General features: G+C 40.9%; 1 protein-coding gene across 1 annotated transcript in view; it reads left to right on the top strand.

Annotated features, from left to right (window-relative positions):
* mast1a (microtubule associated serine/threonine kinase 1a) overlaps window positions 1-19,298 on the top strand; it is a 70,183-nt gene that overhangs the window by 23,197 nt on the left and 27,688 nt on the right. Inside the window, exons 3-7 of the mRNA XM_086033646.1 lie at window positions 10,543-10,631; window positions 11,612-11,687; window positions 11,979-12,051; window positions 15,591-15,751; window positions 18,673-18,748. Of these exons, the coding sequence (XP_085889772.1) occupies window positions 10,543-10,631; window positions 11,612-11,687; window positions 11,979-12,051; window positions 15,591-15,751; window positions 18,673-18,748 (475 nt within the window). The remainder of the gene's footprint in view (window positions 1-10,542; window positions 10,632-11,611; window positions 11,688-11,978; window positions 12,052-15,590; window positions 15,752-18,672; window positions 18,749-19,298) is intronic.

The following is a 19,298-nucleotide window of genomic DNA, read 5'->3' as shown; positions in this document are numbered from 1 at the left end:
GTTGCGAAATCAAGGCTTTTATTAGCATATTCAAATATATACTTGCTGACAATAATGGAAGAAAAAGATGAAATTATCCTTCAGTTATTGCGAATCATAGTGCACGTGCCTGCGTGCGCAATAAATTCCAGGCTTGTCTCATAGCTGCCAAGACGTTGCAGAGCTAGACCAAATTGTCTCGTCACCCTGCTTGAAAGGGGATTAACACAGTCAATAGAGTTCACTGCCAGGCCACCGCCAATGTCTGCACACAAAAAAAAAAATCTCATCTGAATCCGTTGTACGGCTGCTCAGATATTTCAGTTCGGGCTAACTTTGCCATCCCTAAAGAGGCTAATAAGGATGTTTTTCTGGCTGGCGGTCGGATAATGTCGTGTGCACTCTGCCAAACAGGCTTGGCTAAAAGAGAGGGGAAAAAAAAAGAGCAAACAACACTGAGGAAGAAAGCATGAGAGCTAGCAAAAGACAAGAGTGAGGTGGGATAAAAGGCACTGCCGCAGGTGATGTCTCAGCCTACATTTAAGAGAAGCCCACCGAGGTTAACTGTACCCAGGACGATAGCCTTTAAGTCAGTCGCTCTGTCTGCTTGTTTGGCTGAATCCTCCCTGCGTCCTTCTTTTTTGCCATTCCAAGTGGCTTTGCTTGTTGACACCGTATCAAATGAAAACGTGGGGTAAAATGATATTCACGACAACAATTGGCCCCACCAATGCTTAGATTGTCTGTGAAAGGCCAATCTTGTTATTGTGGGTTGCTTTACAGCAGTGGCGGGATGTAACAAGGTACAAATCATTTGTGACTGGGTTTAAAGTGATATTGTGTTAGCTTAACTCATTCACTGACATTGATGTATTCATTTGTCTTTTCACAGTCCAGCCATTCAAACCCAGGAACTTATTTACATTTTTTTTTTTTTTTTTAATTTCAAACGTTTGGGTAAAAGACGGTCTGAAAATGTCTGGCAGTGAATAGTAATGATAAAAAGAATGATGGTATTAGCTGGAAATGCTAATTAGCTGGCCAGTTAGTGCGCAAAGCCACAAGTTCTTCTTTGACTGGTGCTGCTAACTTAAATGTAAAAAGTATTTACTCTGAAAACTACATTTAAAGCGGAAGTCAACCCAAATATACATTTTTTAAAGAATATGTTCAATGCAAGCCCACTTGTTGAAACAAGGCATTCTAATAAATATTGCGTTTGTAGAATAAGAGTTAATCCACTCGTTTTTAGAACAATCTCTGGGGCGGCCATTTTGTCTTTTCTGTCGACTGAAAATGACATCACAACTTCTCAGGGCTCAGGTAACGGCCAATTACGGCTGACCTGTTTTCTGAAGCTGAGTCGCGATTGGTCGTTATCTGAGCACTAAAGATGTGTGATGTCATTTTCAGTCGACAGAAGTGACAAAATGGCCATCCCCTGAGATGGCTAAAAACGGGTGGATTTTGCTGCTGAACTCATATTTCACAAACATAATGATTCAGAATGCCGTGTTTCAACTAGTGGGCCTGCTTGGAATTTATTCTTGAAAAAAAATATGTTTGGGTTTATTTAAAACACTGGTTCAAAATGTTAAATATTTGTATTATTATGTGTTATTGTTTATATCCGGTATGTATATCGAAAAAGACAGCACATATATTTATTCAACAATAATTTGACACTTGGACCTGCATGGTAAATCCCGCCTTTAGCTCTCTCCTTCTGTCAGCATGTTTTTTGTAGCAATTTTAAATTGCATCACGCCTCAGCTGAAGTATTTTTGGGGCATTGCTGTGTAGTTTAAGTCCATTGATTTATTTGTTTGCTTGTGAAGTTAAGTGTCATGCTTCGCTATGACTGAACTGAAACAATGTAGTACCTGATTTAAATTTTTTTTTTTTTTTTTTACCTGCAGAATGACCCTGGACATGCGTATGCACATCTCTACTCTTTGTCGCAGCTAATGCATACATCATATGTTGTACGTGCTTCTCATTGGCATGCAAATTACAGTAGGATGGTGTACAAGCATATCGCATGGCTGCTCTCTTAAATAAAGCAGCTGCACTGATGTAGCCAAGCACAGCATTAAACATGGAAACTTCTTTCCGCTGCTGTTGTTTGTGCCATGACAGCACCATCTGTTGTTGACTGGTGTTCAGGCTGACCCAAACCATCACACGCAGTGTTTCTCTTTTGATAGTTTCACGCACAGATACCATGCAATGCGAATGCTGCTGTCAGCCGGTGTATTTAATTATTCGTTAAGGTGGAATTCTGGCAGCTTGCTGTTTATCGCTTTCTGTGTTTGATTATTGCATGTCTGTTTTTTTTTTTTCGTTTTTTTTACTTATTAAGTAAACAAACTGATATTCACTTCATAATGATATACCAGCGCCAGACACTTCATTTGGCACACCTGCAAATTTGAATGAGGTCTAATGTAAGACGTAAATCAAAAAAAAAAAAAAAAAAATCTGCCTGAAGAATAAACACGACTGTTCAAGTTTGTCACTTCGAAATCCTTATTTTTGAAAAGAAAACTCTGTTGTTTACAACATTGACAATTTCTATACTGTATTTCTGAGTGATGTAATGCTATTTTCCAGAGGTGGGCATTTTGCTACTTTAAATTAGTTAGTTTGTCAGAAGTCTGTCGGTCCGTCAGTCCGTCGCCCCACCCTGCAAAAAAAAAAAAAACATCAGCAAAGCGGAAATCCGACCATGATGGACTGACGGACGTTGTTAGTGATGATTACTCTTAGCCCATTTAAAAAAAAAGAATTTTATAAGGAAATTGTCCGCAATTGTAGCCACAGCTGTCAATGTTACATATTAAGGAGAATAAAGACTGATTGGAGACCAGCCAGAGAGTCAAGAGAGCCTCTAAAGGGCTACCATTTCATGATTTTCATTTCCGCCCCACTTCCCAAACCTGTAAACATGCACTCACCTTTAAAAGGGTCCTACGGGACTGACAGGCATCGAGAGGGGAAAAAAAAAGAGAGACGTCACCTGACAGGAAGTGTGTCTGGGTGGATCGATGACTGAACCCTCAGGAAGTGTGTGGCGTCCTCTGTGGCCTGTGAGTCAGCAGACAATCAGCTCAGTGACTTGACTTTTTCCATTTCCTTTCGGGGTCCTATGTTAATCTACTTTCAATTTGTCGGTTAGTTCCAGTCACATTTTACATTTTCGTTTTCCTCTTGCAGTATTTTCACTTTGATTTCCTCTTCTGAAAGTGGAAAAACATGGTCTGAAGTGACTCAAGTGGAATGATGAATGTCCATTATGTATTGGCGATGTGACCTTAAAATACTTTTTTTTCTCTTTTCTCACAAAGTTCCAATTTACAATTTGAATTGATTGTCCCTCCATTTCACTTGTAGAGAAAGCAAATGGCAACCGCGTCATTCAAAACAAGTTTTGCTTTTTGTTTTTCGTTCCCCTTGTGGCATTTGCTTTTTATACCTCCTGATACCAAACAAGCTTTGAAAAAGTTCATTTCCAGAAAGTTTTCTGCCCAGGATTAATTCACACAGGAATAACACAAATATACTGTATATATTTTATTTTCACAATAGCGTGAAAATAAGTACAGGTGGCGCCTTGAGATACGATTGGCGTGACTTATGAGCATTTTGAGTTGACCGATTAAAAAAAAAAAAAAATAATTATATATATATATATATATATAATATTTATTTATTTATTTATTTTACTTTTTATTAATTATTATTTTTTTTAATTATTTTTTTTTGCTATGACTTGTTTGCAAACTTGAAGTACTAGCGCCCTGTGGTGGAAGTGAACATAACGCACTTCACAATAAAAAACACTGGCTAATAATGAACAATTCTTCAATAAAGAGGCCTTAACCAATTGAAGTTCACTGCAAACAAAACATAATGCTAGTAAAATGACATGTACTTTATTTAAAACAATCATATAGCTTAGCCTTTAGTCCGCTAGCTTAATGCTAATGCTAACACATAATGGGAAACCCATGTATAGCCCTTTGAGCAACTGGTATTTGAACACAAACAGTACAGCAACACATTTAGACATTCAGCATGGCTGCTCGCCAGTCATATGTTCTTTATCCTCTGTAAGGATATGAGAGGAGCTGAGATGAGCTGTACATCCGGCTGTCTCTTACACTGCCCCCAGGTGGCCAAGCGGCACAGTGGCCATTCATTTGCTGCAAAGTGTGACAAAAGCGAATTATTTTGGCTTCTCTTTACTTATGTCATTATGATATATTTTGTGTAAATGTTGTTTTATCCATTAATTTTATTGTAGCTGAGGTGTTAAGAATTTGTGGATCACAATGGAGCAATTTTATTCGGGCATAGAGTCTTTTAGACGGGAGTCCACATTTTGAGGGAATACTGGAATTATTTTGGGTCAGTTAATATGAGTGTGTTTTTTTTTTTTTTTTTTTTTTTTCACCTCCCATTTCACATTCACGGTCACGTCCGCAGAAGACACCAGTGGCCCCCGTGCCAGCTCAGTGCCCGCAGGGGGGATAATTGGTCGTCAAAGCTTCTGCACGAATCATTACCGCAGACTTAATCGTTGACCTTCCTATCGCACGTTAGCCGGAGCGTTAACCTGGCCGCTGACAGCCACGGGATCAGGGGCAGTGAGTCACAATTAAGGGCGTCACATCATTGCGTTGTTTGTTTGTGTTGCTGTTGCTTTTTCTGCTATGTTAGTCACTCAGCGTTATTGTTGAAAAAACATTCATTTACACCCATGTCCCTTGTTACTGGGTCCCCAGCCTTAAAAAAAAAAAATATTGAATGCATGAATGTATTTCGTATCTGTTTGGCAGTCACGTAACCAGAGCTATTTATTTATTTTTTATTTTTTTCAAAGAAACTGACTCATTCATTATTTCGGCTTTTCCTGACTCCAGCACGCCCGCGACCCGAGTGAGGATAAGCGGTTCGGAAAATGGATGGATGGATGATTTAATGACTGTGTTGATTACCCATTCTCACAAATGCATGCGCCTGCCTCGCAGGAAATTAGAATATAATGGAAACATTCATTTGTATTTGTAGTTGACTTCAAAACTTAAAACTGATATTACATAGATTCATTAAACAAATTGGAAACTACTTAATATGCCAATCCCTACCTAATTACGTAATTAAAACATCGTTTTCATTCTTATTGCTTGAGTGAGTGAGTGAATTTGGGTTTTCATTTGCTGTTAGCTGTAGTCATCAAAATTATATAAGTATAAAATCATGAAATATTTCTTTTAATTAAATTACCAGATTTTTTTGTAGCTGCACCTATTATCAGTTACTCACTTACTCCTCATGACACAATCACCATTTATGTACTTATTTTTTGTTACTCACGTATTTAAATGACTTTATTACTCATGTACTTTACTCTGCTCCTTTTCTTACTTATTCTGTAAATTGCTGAGGGTATATCTCAATCACTTATTTTATTACTAATTACCTTATCATGCAATTTTCCAAAGTATTCTTATCGTTTGACTTATGTATATTTTTAACTCGTTTATTATTGAATTCAAGTTGCTTTACTTAGATTCCTTACCTATGAATTACTGCACATTCGCAATCATTCCTTATTGACGTCCTCACTCCTCTACCAATTTAACAAACTTAACATACCATGTTTGGCGCATGATGTGGTATGCTTTGGATCATGAGCTGTTCCATTCTGTGCCTTTTGCCTTTTCTTTTCCTGTCAGTCTAATGCAAGTCGATTTTGTTTTAATATACAGTGGTACCTCTACTTACGAACGTCTCTTCGTACGAAATTTTCAAGTTACGAAACGCCTCAACAGGGAAATATTGCCTCCTGTTACGAAAGAAATTTCAGGATACGAAAGGTAAAAATACAGTATGGGCCGCTACTCGCAGCTCCGGAGTTTCCTGAACGCAACATACTCATAGCTCCTCTGCCATTGGCTAGCCTAGCATCTTCCTAGCATCCCATTGGCTAAGAGGGACCTCTACCGTATGTGTCTATGTGTGTCGATAGATATATATGTGATAGATATGTCTTTGCAGCGTCCTCGTCATTCGCCCCTCTGGCCATGAGGTGTTCCGATAGTTTTACGTGAATTAAAAACGAGAATTTTTTTTTTTTTTTCGTCCATACAAACAAAGCAAGAGATAATAGGAAAGTATGAAAAGGAGATGCGTTTGGTTGATCTCGCCAAAGAATATGACTAATGTATCGACAGTCGCCACGTTATTAAATCAATTGTTTACAAAACGCCAGGCAAAAAAACAGTTCTGAGAGAGAACATGAACCAAAGAGGGCAAAAAGCGATGAGGACAGCAATTAAAACGTAAACGAGCATCATTTTTATTCTTTACTCTATTCTCTGTTTTTTACATTATGCACAACTCTCATGTTTTGATGCATTTTTATGCTTTATAAAACATTTCTGTCCGAATATTGGGGGGCTTGGAACGGATGAGTGCATTTACATGGAAAACGCGTCTCCACTTACAAAATGTTCTACTTAAGAAATTTCTTCCGGAACCAATTCATTTCGTACGTAGAGGTACCACTGTAATTGTATAGTTTTTGTAAGGAGCAGTTTTTCAAGTCTGTCATGGTGTAATGCAAACTCAGTGGCACCCCATTATTGCCCCACACAATGGCTGCACGCGGAGTTGGCCACAATCAATCGTACTCCGTCTACCTGACAGCACCGGTGGCCACAGCACTAGTCTTCTGTCAAACGAACACACTGAGCCCACATGATGGATTATACGACTGGCATCCACATAAAACAAACACACGCAGACCGTGTTGTCCCAGCACACTCGCAGTGTTGTCATTGCGGGGATGAGGTCACATTTTCAAATTCAGTCCGGTGATTTTTATTTCCCATTTTGTGAAGACATAAGAGGGAGTTTGCCTCCTCGGGTTTCAACTTGAAATGCGCGGCCTCGGTTTTCACGCCTCCCCTCCCGTCACCTCCTCCTTCCGGCGTTGTTCCTCATCTTCCGTCTCGGTCAATTAATTGAACGTAAAGAAAATGTGTTGTTGATTAGCCTAATTGGATTTGAATTTGTTTGAATGATATAAAGGCGTAAAGGTCTTTTGTTTTGATCTAAACTCTTTTCTGGTCTAGTTTTGAATGTGCACGGATGTCCCCCACATTGTTGAAAGGGGCTGTGAACTGAAATCGTGTTTGCATTCACTTCTTCTCGGCGTCGCCTATTAAATGGATTGTTTGTCATAAAGCTTTTAACACACGGTCGCACAAAGCTGCTTTTGTGTCACCTACACTGGGGCTGCTTCTACTGTGGCTCCAATTAATGTTGGCGTTAAGGGCAAGACTCAGCACTAGAAAAATGGGGGAATAAGACATTAGTGACTACATTTTTATTTCTTTTTCTCATCCATTTGCTTGTGTACTTATTCCAGATAAGTCTACAATGTTATGAGAGTCAAGATGGCAAGTGTGCATGTGCATATTTGCAACCCACATCCGGGATATTATACACCCTGCTGGTCGCGGTTGATTTAAAAAAAAAACTTCAATATGCGTTTTCTACAAAAAACGGGGAAAATGAGTAAACCCTCCCCCCATAAAACATATTCAAAAAAAAAAACAAATCTGTAAATATGTGATTCTGCGGATATTGAGTATACGGAGGTCCACTGTACAGACTAGCGATGTAACGTTTAGTCGAAAATCGATTGATCGAATAATCAATTCAAATCGAGACGAATTGAACTCGGACATCCCAGCACTCACAAGCCCTAGACAGTAACACTTAACAAAAGATATAACATACCTAGGTCATTAGAATATACTAATTTAAAGTGCTAAAAAAAATGATGCCTTTCATTTTTTTTCCCATTCCGGGTGCATAACACATCTTGAATATGTAGATCAAATTATGCGCTTGCGGCAAACGTCATTGCATTTGTGGATGGCTGCAGCACCACACTAGCGCACGGAGACAAGAATGGTGGCGATTAAAAAAAAAAATCGAGAATCGAATCGGGGCTTGAGTGAATCGTTGCGTCCCTAGTACAGATTAAAGTGTAGTTTTAAAACAGAATCCGTCTTAATTTGACCCTTAATTTTGTGGCTTGTGCTCGGAAATTGTACGAAATGCTGCTCTTTAATGAACTCATTCAGTACCAGACTTTTTCAGACCCTATGTGAAATGACGTATAAATATGTCATCGGGATAGTTAATGACCGTTTTGTAAAGCGGTGACTTTCTCGACTTTGGATTTCAGTGGAAGAAGGGATTGCTTTGTACAAGATGGTTTCCGTCCTTTCACTCTCCTCACAGTACAGTTTGCAACATTTTCATTCATTTCAGTGAGCCAAGGCACAAACTATGTTCGGTCGTCTACAATTCACGACACAGCGGCAAACGAAAACGCCATCGATAAATGTACACTATTTTTGAAATGATGATGATCTTGTCTCAATTAACTCAAATGTACTTTTCCCCAGGTCTATTTAATCGATTACGGAGCCATTCCTCTGTTGTATCAATGGAAACAGGTGGAGACTCAGGTTAATTGCCATCTAGTGGAAGTTGAAGAATTGAACTCTTCTGCCTGTCACTATACATTGCTGACATAGATAAATAGAATAAAAATAATAAGAATAAGTGTTGTAAAAATGAAAAAGGCCTCAAACGGTGCTGCCATGGCCGCTAGGGAACATAGTGTAACCGTAGCGTTAACAGATTTCGTAGCTGGCGAAGAACTTAATGTAAGAGTCATAAATGATGGCATTATTTACTCAGTATGAAGTTGGACAAAAATAAATCTTAACATCATGACATCAACTTGTGCACGGTGGAATGAGTCACAGCTACTTGTTGATTCCTGAGCGGGTCTCCTGTAGACAAGATGATTGATGAATCAGCAGTAAAGACGACACAAGAGAGTCGGGCCTGACTGGCGTTGCAGTGATTTCAGCCTTTCAATGTCAGCAAATGTAAATGAGCATTTATGAGATGTGAAGTTGAAGTATGGCGCGGAATGGAAAATAATCCCCCGTTTGTATGGGCAGCAATGGCGGGAAGTTGCCTCATGTTTTTGCCTCTGTCCATCCCTCCATCGTCAGCTTCCCCTCCAGTCCTCTCGAGGCACATCCAGCTCCCCGACTGGAGCTAATGCATTTCTCCTAAATATTTCAATATGCCGCTCCTCCGTTCTGCAAGTCTGAACACGCGCTCCCTCGGCCAGAGCCACAGAAGGCGTACCGACGCCGATAAAATCCCGCTCTGGGTTTTGATGTCTCGCTGCGCCACGGCAAACAAGGCTGAGGAAGAAGGAGAGATAAAGGGGGGGGAACGCGTGGGAGGGCTTCCAGACAGTGGGGGTGTAGATTTACAAAGATACGGACTCTGTGTGTTTTTTGAGACGTATTAAGAAATGTGTGGTTTATTGCACTTCCCAAACAACGATGGAGGAGGCTGATGAAACATTTATTATATTTCGGTTGAGTCGGCGAACAAATGAGATATTAAAGTCACACTTAAAATCTTCCCCCGTTGCGTGTGGTTATGGAGCCACCAAGCTTATCTAAGAAAAAAAAATTGCGTAAGACAGTGGCGCAATCGGGAGCAGAAAGTCTTTATTTCCTTATCACAACATTTATTGTACAAGATAAGGGCAAAGGTCTTCGGGCCTCGATTGATTAATCAATAAAGGTTTGGATTGGTAAGGTCAGTACAGAGAAGGGATATAATAGTTTTGGATTTTTATTTATATATTAGGGCTGTCGAAGGTAAAGCATTAACTATGGAGATTCATTTGAATTTTATAACGCATTAAAAAAAACCTCAGTTTTATTTACTTCCTGCGGTAGCTTCCCTCTGCTCATTTTGCAGCCAAACTTAGAGAGTCACTGGCACAAAGACGGACTTTTTTCGTCGTTTTACTTTAAAAAGTTGCGCGACGGCTCATTGGAAAAATCCCCCAAAATTTGTGCACTTTGCAACGCCAAATTCAAATACCGTATTAGTTTTTACGTTTTTGGTGTATCGTTCAACGGATGTATTTTGCAGGAAAAGGGTCATATTCAAGGATCAAAGAAAGTATTAGAACAGTCTTTGAATCAAAATATACTTTTCTTTTCCTTTCTATTAAGAGTTTACTCAAGTAAATATTGATTCCAAGCTGTGTAAAAATAGTTGAAAAATATGATTAATCACGATTAATTATGGATAATTGTGCGATTAATTAGTTAAAGAATTTTAATCGTTTGATAGCACTAGGGGAAAAAAATTTGAAACCTTGAGAAGGGGCAAAATGCTTTGTCTTTTTTATTGTCTTGCGCTGGTATTGCGATCCAGCTCACTCGCCAGCCGAATGAAGACAAGTTCTACAGAATATGGATGGATGGGTTGCAATTCACGTTGAAAGCAGATACAATGTGCTTCATTTGTCAATAACATCATGTTATGTTTTCACGTGAGCGCACGCGGGAGTACTGTATGCTCATGCTAATTGACGTAGACACCAACACAAGAGTCACACCAGTTATTAATTGATGGATCGGGATTGTGTTCCAGTTGCAGAACGAGTAACCGGAAAAGCCTGATCCTGACCAGTACGTCTCCCACTCTGCCCAGGCCTCACTCCCCACTGCCAGGACACATAGGTCAGTCTCGAAAATGACACGGTTGTGCGCTGTGTCCAAGTTTTTAATGGTATCACTGAAGGAGGCGATCTTATTAAGTCGCCATAGCAACAACAGTCAGACTGTTTACCTTGTTACAAGCCATCACATTGATTCTTAGGATGTTATTTTTGGTAGGCTATAATTACCGAATACTGAAATCTCTTACACTTTAACACAAGTGAGCAGAAAAGACATTTGATATTTACAATCTATCTTTTTGGGATCATACTTTTTTTTTTTTTTATATGATCACCTACCATGCCAAACATGCAAATTCTAAATACTCTATAAGCAGCAGCAAGGGTAACAATAACTCTTACTTCCCTCATCAAGTTTGTTAATATGATGACCTAATGTCTGTTTACTTTGCTTGAAAAATGTCTCAGAAAATCTCCCCAACTCACATGATAGTCTTCATCTATTCGCAATTTTCTTGCCACTTCTAATCGAGTCGGTGTGGTAATTTTACACCACATCTACTTATTTTAGCGGTACACTACTGTATTCTGCAGTAAGCTAACTGTGTTCTGCCATTCTCCACCGAGTAAATTCCCACTCGACTCTGACGTAAAGAACGGTTGGATTTGTCATGAAATCTGTGAAACGATTCTAAATGGGGCTTTTTGTCTCAGCTTCAAGCTGATATGAAGCTTGATAGATTCATGCGCTTGGAAATAGACTTTTGTATTTGACAAGAGAATGTCAGGCAGCTCCCTCGAGTGCCGCAGGGTGGCTCAAAGTTGGTGACAAATAGGAAAGTCAGGTGGGAGAATGTCAAGTCCTGAAATCATGATTTATTTATTTATTTTTTGCTGCTTATGAACACTACCATTGACTGTCTGTCTGCACAAACTGCCCTCAAATCAGATACTTTGTCATGTTTTGCTTTATGTTCCCCTCCAGAAACTCTCAACTCCTTTTTAAAAAAATTTTTTTTTACTGTTTGTGTATGTGACTAGGAAGCAGCCCACTGGACAGCCCACGCAACTTCTCACCAAGTGGTCCCGCCCACTTTTCTTTCGCCTCTTCAAGAAGGTTTGCATCCCTTTTTTTTTTTTTTTTTTTTTATTGTGAAGTGCTAACACCGTGAAATTGTTGATGGGATTAATTTCGCATGCACAGTGAAACCGGAGGTGATAATACACAGTCACATGCAAAGGGGGGCTAGTTTTCTTTTTTATCTAGAGCGCGTGTGTGTGTATGTGAGTGCGTGCACATGCGCCTGTGTGTGTGTTGTTGTATGTTATGCTATTTATGCTGATAACAAAATGGACTTTCCATTTCATGTTGTGATTTTTGCCGCTTCTTGTTCTTTGTCTCCCTCAGGCCTGATGGTCGTAGATGGTCCCTGGCGTCGCTTCCTTCCTCGGGATATGGCACCAATACACCCAGTTCAACGGTAAGAGTTACTCAAGGGGGTGTAAAAGCGCATCATCGACATTTATCTTTAAAGTTATGTGAAGTGGGCAGCGCATGGTTTGTGAGTGGTTAGCGCGAGTGCTTCACAGTTCTGAAGCTCTAGGTTCGAACCTCGGCTTTGGTATTAGTCATTTTAACAGAGAGTTGGTAAAGACAATACCATTTTTCTGAAATCATTAGTAAGAACCTCAACAAAACGCACACTATTTGCTCTGGTTGCTAAACTCACTAATCCTCCAAATCAAATTGCGCCAGAACTCCTGGCACCAGATAAATGCAATGAATTTGCCCGCTGCCTTACTGAAAAAGTGCAAAACATGAGTTCAAACATCAGAACGAAGCGGCAAAATCGCAAAATGATGCAACACTCAAAAATCGCCCAAGTGTAACTGAAGTTGCCTTGTCAGAATTTGATGCAATGGATCAACAAACCATAACGGATTTGATTCAGCAGCTGAAACTCGCTGCCTTGGCTCAGTATCGCACTTTTCTTAAAAACTACTGTGAAATCCGTGCTAACTGGGTTACAATAAATAATCAAGGGCTCACTTCAGTCAGGCGCGTTTCCAAAACCCTGAAATTAGCTGCCGTCAAGCCGCTTCTAAAAGAGAACACTGGATGCTTCCTCATTAGCAAATTATAGACCCCACCCCTTTTTTTCCTTCCGCCTGACTGCATTTTTTCATCATCTGGCCAACATATTTTGCACGAATATTCATCTCCTTGCAATGAAGTTTGCGTTGTCGTATACATGTTCATGCATGAAATCAGTTGGCGTTAACGCCGTTCGTATAGTCATGCTCCGAAGTTGCCTGTTCCGCTCGTTTTCCTTTTTCGCTTTGAAAGCATTTCACGCCCCACGAGCATCTGAGCGGCATTGCGCGCATACAAAAAACACAGAAGAGCATGAAAAACGTGAAAATACCTCATCGGTTGCCAAGAAATGATTGACCTGATTTGTCTGCGGACGATCACTCGGTCGTCTTGGGAAAAAAAAAAAAAAAGTGGAGCGGAGATAATTGAAATGAATTGTGCCTTGCAGTCACAACGTGTTCCAATAAATTTCCGTACACCTCGCCGTGTTCCCTCTGGCGTGGATAGTTAATGAGGAGGGGTGGGTGGCACAGAGGTGATTACATGATCACTTAGGCAGACATGTCTTGAGCTGTTCCGTCGGCTTTATGTTTGCAAACGGAAAATCTGCCGTTGCCTTGGCACCTTTTTGACTTTTTCTGCGTTTGCTCACAGCATCAACTACTACTCGCGCCGTAGCTCCCCGTTTCACTAATCCCGCACATGTTCCTCTCCTCTTCCTTCTCGCCCATTGGAGCCCTTACAAACCGGTTTAGCCGCAGCCTCAGCATTGCATATTGATCAGAGCAGATGAAAGGTGTGCGCGCTTGTGTGGCGAGAACTCGTACGTCCTCTTTAAACGCATGCAGGAAATCTCCAGAAACGGAACGCAGCGGTGCATAGCGTAAATAAGAACCTCTTGGAAAAGTGCCGTTTTTAACAACCCCTTGGGAAATATGAGGAAGATCTGCGGTGTATTTGCTCATTGCACTGCAGCACTGTCACTTACTTAGAGTATTTTTCCTCTGTACTATGTACGGGCCAAAATGAGTGTTCCTCATACTTTTTATGTAGATGTATGTTGGTGTGTATATACATGTGTATATACACATGTTACTGCGTATATTTACATAGGTTTGATCCCGAATGTTTGCCGTCAATGTTATACATTAATGGCTACCCCTGTGTGACCTATATCTTTGCTGCTGTAACAATGAAAATTTCCCCACTGTGGGATCAATAAAGGCATTCTTATCTTATCTTATTTTTTATATTAACCCATTAAGCGGCTGGCTCAACAGCTCCCCGAAACCTTGAGGTCGTATTTGGAGATACCCCCGAAAAAAGTTTTCCCAGAAATTCAACGCCTACAAAATAATTCATACCTCAGCCCCTGTAGCATATAGAAACATAATTGCAAAATAATTTTGAGAGCTTTGACGTGGCTTTCACACGGGTCTATTATTTACTGTTTCAATCGAAGGGGTAAAAAGAATTTTTAATTTGATAAAATCGAGCGGTAATTACCATCCTCTATTCTGTTACAAAGCCGTCGATATTGTCATTGTCTACAAACAAATACGCTCTCCCGGCTTTAAAGGTAGAAAGACGCAACAGCGCTCCCGCCTCTAGCGGCGGAAACGCAGTTACGTGCCTCCGGCTTATTGGTTTGATAAGTGGGTTGTCTGCTGCACAGTTCTGAGGATGAGGGTTGGAATTTCTGTTACAAGGGAATTTGCATGTACTCCGGTATCGGTGTACAAAATGGCCGCCGCCTGAGACGGTTAAAAGCGGGTTGATTTTGCTGCTTAAGTCATATTCCGCAAACTCAATATTAATCAGAATGCCTTGTCTCAGCAAGTGGGCCTGCAGTGAACATATTCTGGGGAAAAAAATATGTTTGCGTTGACTCAGGGGCGGAGCCAGAACGTAGCTAATGGAAAAATCAGGGCGGGCCTGAATATTCCTCTCGCTGAGCACAATCCTGCTGCCTTGAAACATCGCACGTTCAAATAAAACAACAAACTGACTAATATGAAGTTCGGATATTCCTTTATGCCATTTTTAATATTCAATAAAATAAAAAAAACACGAAACACTAATTCAAAAACAATTCAATCATAATTTACTAACAATTTAAAAGTTTTTTTTTTGTTTCTTTTTGAATGAATCCCACTGGGTGGGCAGTCTGTCAATCCGGGGTGGGCCCGCGCACTCCCAGTCCCACCCATGGCTCCGCCCCTGGGGGGTTGACTTCCTCTTCTAAATGACCAAATATGCGTTAAACCAAATTTGCATGATTTCCGAGTACTCATTATAAATGGAGCAAAATTTCTGTTGACGTGCTCTGATGTAGGCAGTGCACTCCGTAAGCGTTTGAAGATGAAGGTAAAAGTGAGGGATGAAAGACATGGCAGCACATACGTACGCTGTGAGATCCTTCGGCTTTCTTACGGACGTTTTCCTCGCTTCCAAGTGGCCGAGAGGCGGCTTCCTTACGGCAGAAATCATTGCGCGGTCAATGCCAAGCGTGACATCCCGTCGGGAGGCGTGTTCATTCACTCCCCTATTGATCCAGGTTGGCGTTTTTCCCCGCCGAGCTGGCAAAAAAAGCCGCTCTCATCCACTCAAAGGCAGCAGGCCACTTTTATTCGGCGAGACCGTTTCATTCCTTGCAGAGTTTGATCCTTTTGTTCCTCGACTCGTCCGTCCTTCTTGATATTTTCTCTGTTCCTTCACCTCTCTCTTCCCTACCTTGTGTTGGTCGTGTTTTTTTTCGCACCCACTCACACGATGGTACACTGCGCGCTTTGCGGTCCTCCTCTTCACTTCCCTCCTCCCTCATTCACATCAATTATTAGCCGCTTCACAGGCATCAAAGAAAATCCAAAGATTCAAAACAAACTCATGTCTCCCTCTTCCCGGTGCTGCCGGTCGCTTTTCCAGTCGTCCAGCTCGTCCCAGGAACGTCTGCACCAGCTGCCCTTCCAGCCCACCATGGACGAGCTGCATTTCCTGTCCAAGCACTTCGGCAGCACCGAGAGCATCACGGACGACGACGGGGGCCGCCGCTCGCCGCACGTCCGTCCTCGTTCTCGGAGCCTCAGGTGAGATCTCCGCCAAAGAGAGGAAAAAAAAAAAAAAAAAAACATGTCCAAAATGTCACCTTCCGTTGAAAAATCGTGGGTGATGGATTATATTGCGCTTCACACCTTTAGGTGTCAGTAATTACGTTCCTGTCTCCTGGATCTGGCCGCTCATTGCTCGCCCCAGTATAAGATGATCGGAATGGCGAAAAATACAAATCAATTCCTCCGACGTCATCCAGATCTGCAGCAATTTTTCATGGGTGCCTCCACTGCAGCGCCACAGAAATTTGTCCGCATATTCTTACGATTCAATCCGAAATCGGGACGATCGCAGGATTTTCCGATGATCGTATCGGCTGAAAAAATAATTTGTCAAGAAAATAGTAAAATCGTTTTTGTTTACTTGATTTGAAGCAATGCTGACTTATAGCCATATAAAAAGGTATTGAATCAAACTGAAAAGCAAGTGACTTGGACTGGGACTTACATGCAAAAAAAAAAAAAAAAAAATTATTATCAGAACCCCCCTCTTGATGTACTGCCAAACTCCGTGCATCTATTTTCTGCACGGCTTATACTACGAAATCAAAATTATTAACATTACATTTAGTAACTTTTTTTCCATATTTTCCTTACATTTGTAATACTGACATATCGGTGTAATATATTGTTGGATTGGTCACAGGATTCTATTTTCTGATAGTAAGGGGTCGATTTTGACTCCCATTTCAAGTTAGCATGTTCGGGGTTCCCTTGCTATTCATGGGGGATGAGGACCAAGCTCAATAGCTTCTTTCAGGTATTGGCCCGACTGAATGAAGCTCCTCAACTCTTTTCAACATAATGTACTTCCTTTTCTCCAAGATAGCGCCAAAGCAGCATTTTTATACAAGACATGGCTTTGGTCTGAGCACAAAAACATTGAATAGGTGAGATACGCTCCCCCGAAATCTGTGAAATAACCAAAATAAATGGCTACAGTGTACGAATGCTCGGAAATGTTTTTGTAGAACCAAAAGCAGAAATGCCAGAAATAATAAAGACTGTAGAATTACAATGGTCACGGCATATTATAGCGAGACACGACACACACGCCCCTCAATGGCTTCGAGCAGCAATGGCGATGCCATCTGTGCAATCTGATCGGACGATGCTTTTGTGCTTTTAAGCGGGGTGCTTTGAAATCATTGCCAAATCATTGTTGAATTTTAATCACTATCTGACAAAAACACAATTGACTGGAATGGTTCTATTCAGTGGCGGATCTAGACTATTGTCCTTGGGTGGGCCATTTGGTGGCTGAGGCTACCTCTGGGGCTCTGCAACACAAAATAAATATATATATATATATTTTTTTTTAACAACCCCCAAAAAGTCTTAAGAAAACGCTGATAAATATTCATTATATGTTCCCTACAGATAACGGTGGGAAATGTGGAGAGAAAAAAAAAAAAGGAAAATACCCAAAGTCAATTATCTGGCCTTAGCACCTGGCGGGTCCAAAAACATTTCAGGAGGGGCCGGTGCCCGTGCGCCCCCTCCCCCCCCGCCCCCCCAGCCCAGCTCCACCAGTGGTTCTTCTCCAATTTCAAATTTTAAGGGTATAAATACATCCAAATAACAGCAAGTACCATATCATTTTCCAAATGTGGGATGTGAGCATAATATAAACATTGACTTTCCACTATGTATTATCTTATTATATTATCCACATTAGATGCACTGCAGTCATGCCGCCAGCACTGAGTGGCAGACTGTAATTTGGGATTAATTATAGTTTAATAATCAGGGAGGTTGAATTACGGCAGAATGTCAACGTGTCCATGCCAATCCCCTCAAATTGACCCTGATGCCTTTGCGAGCTTCATGTACCGCATTCATTGCAGGTTACATTAAAACACACTCAATGTGACTAGATTGTGTACATAATCCAGTAAATACAGATAAACATGCGCCACTGAAAAATGTGACAGGGAGGTCAAAAATCTCCTGTTTGTTGATCTGCCCGCAGATTCGTTTTTACTACCCCGTAGAGAGAGAGAGGTGAAACGGAAGCTCAATATGTATGAAGGCAGTTGTGAGTAACAATAAAAGCAACAAAAAAAAAATACCGATTGCAGCCGTCTGCGGGTGCTTGTCAAGGACCCCACAAAACTACCAGTCCTATTTTTGTGCCGCATAACAGAAAAAAATAAAAATAAAACCATCTTATCCTTCTTGCGATGCGTGTATCCTTGCACCCCGCGGTTTTCGGGTGGCTCCGGAGAGCAGCACCTCCTTTCTTTCCAGGGTTTACGAGGTGCCTGCTTAAACACCCCAGCATCCTCCCTGGATACCCAAACAACATACGACGCATCACTACTCATCGGCTCTCGGCTGGCGTATTAATCCGCTCAGCAGATCCTGTCCTAAATAATACTTCAGCATGTGTCCCGGCTTTTCCACCGCGCCCCCCATTGTGGAGCTCGACGTGCCTCATTGTTACTATTCACATCACGTCCGTCTGTGAGGCTTGTCTATAGTGTTTGCCCACAAGACATCTTTTCAGCATCATATGCTCTCTCGTGCCACTCAGTGTGTCATTGTAGTGTGCGTATAGTTGGAAAAAAGGGATTATATTAATATTTTGAGCACCCTTTCGCTGCATATGTCTCTGAAAGCCAGTGATGGGGGAGAGTGTTTTATGCAAGAAGTCTCCATTAATTAGAGACATTTTAGCAAATTTCTGAAGCGCATTAGCATAATATGTGGACAGAGTGTCGGGATGCTGTGAATGTGTTTTTTTTTTTTTTTCTTGTTTTTTTTTCTTTTCTTCTCAAGTGGGGAAAAAAAAACAGAGTTCCACAACGTTTTCGCCTGCATATTTTACTCGCTCTTTGATTTTCTCATTGAGCGATGTGTCTTACACTCCTGCACGTTTTGCCTTTGTCTCTCCCCAGCCCGGGGCGCTCGCCATCCTGCTACGACAATGAAATTGTGATGATGAACCATGTGTACAAGGAGCGCTTCCCCAAGGTCAGACGCACACAAAGCCGTGGCTCCGTTGAAAAACACAGTCACATTTACTCTTATTTGCCATGGCGTGAATGTAATAACTCAAGTAACAGTACTGTATACAGTGGTTATAAAGTACAACGTACTGGATGTTCAATCCTGGTTAAATGCCAGTTTTTGTGATATTTAAAAAAAAACAAAAAACGTCAAGGCTAGGGATGTAACGATTAATCGAAAATCTATTTAAAATCGATTCACCCCGATTAATCGATTCAACCCAATTAATCGATTAATCGATTCAATTAATCGAAAATCAAGTTGCTTACATTCATCTAGAAAATGAACTCCAAATACATCTCAGCTGTTCCAGTTGGCTTTACCTGAAATTATTTTTTGCTTTCTAGCAGAAGCCTGAATTTGCTGTCCTAATTGTGGCTGCTATTTCATATTTCTCTCCATGTGGTCTTAAAGCGGAAGTCAACCTAAACATATTTTTTTCAAGGATACGTTCCCAGCAGGCCCACTAGTTGAAACACGGCATTCTGATTAATTTTGCATTTGTGGAGTATAA

This window comes from Filicampus tigris, chromosome 6 (assembly GCF_054856515.1).
Source record: "Filicampus tigris isolate MCC_2025a chromosome 6, RoL_Ftig_1.0, whole genome shotgun sequence".
NCBI lineage: Eukaryota > Metazoa > Chordata > Actinopteri > Syngnathiformes > Syngnathidae > Filicampus > Filicampus tigris.
This window is presented reverse-complemented; position numbering and strand designations above follow the sequence as displayed.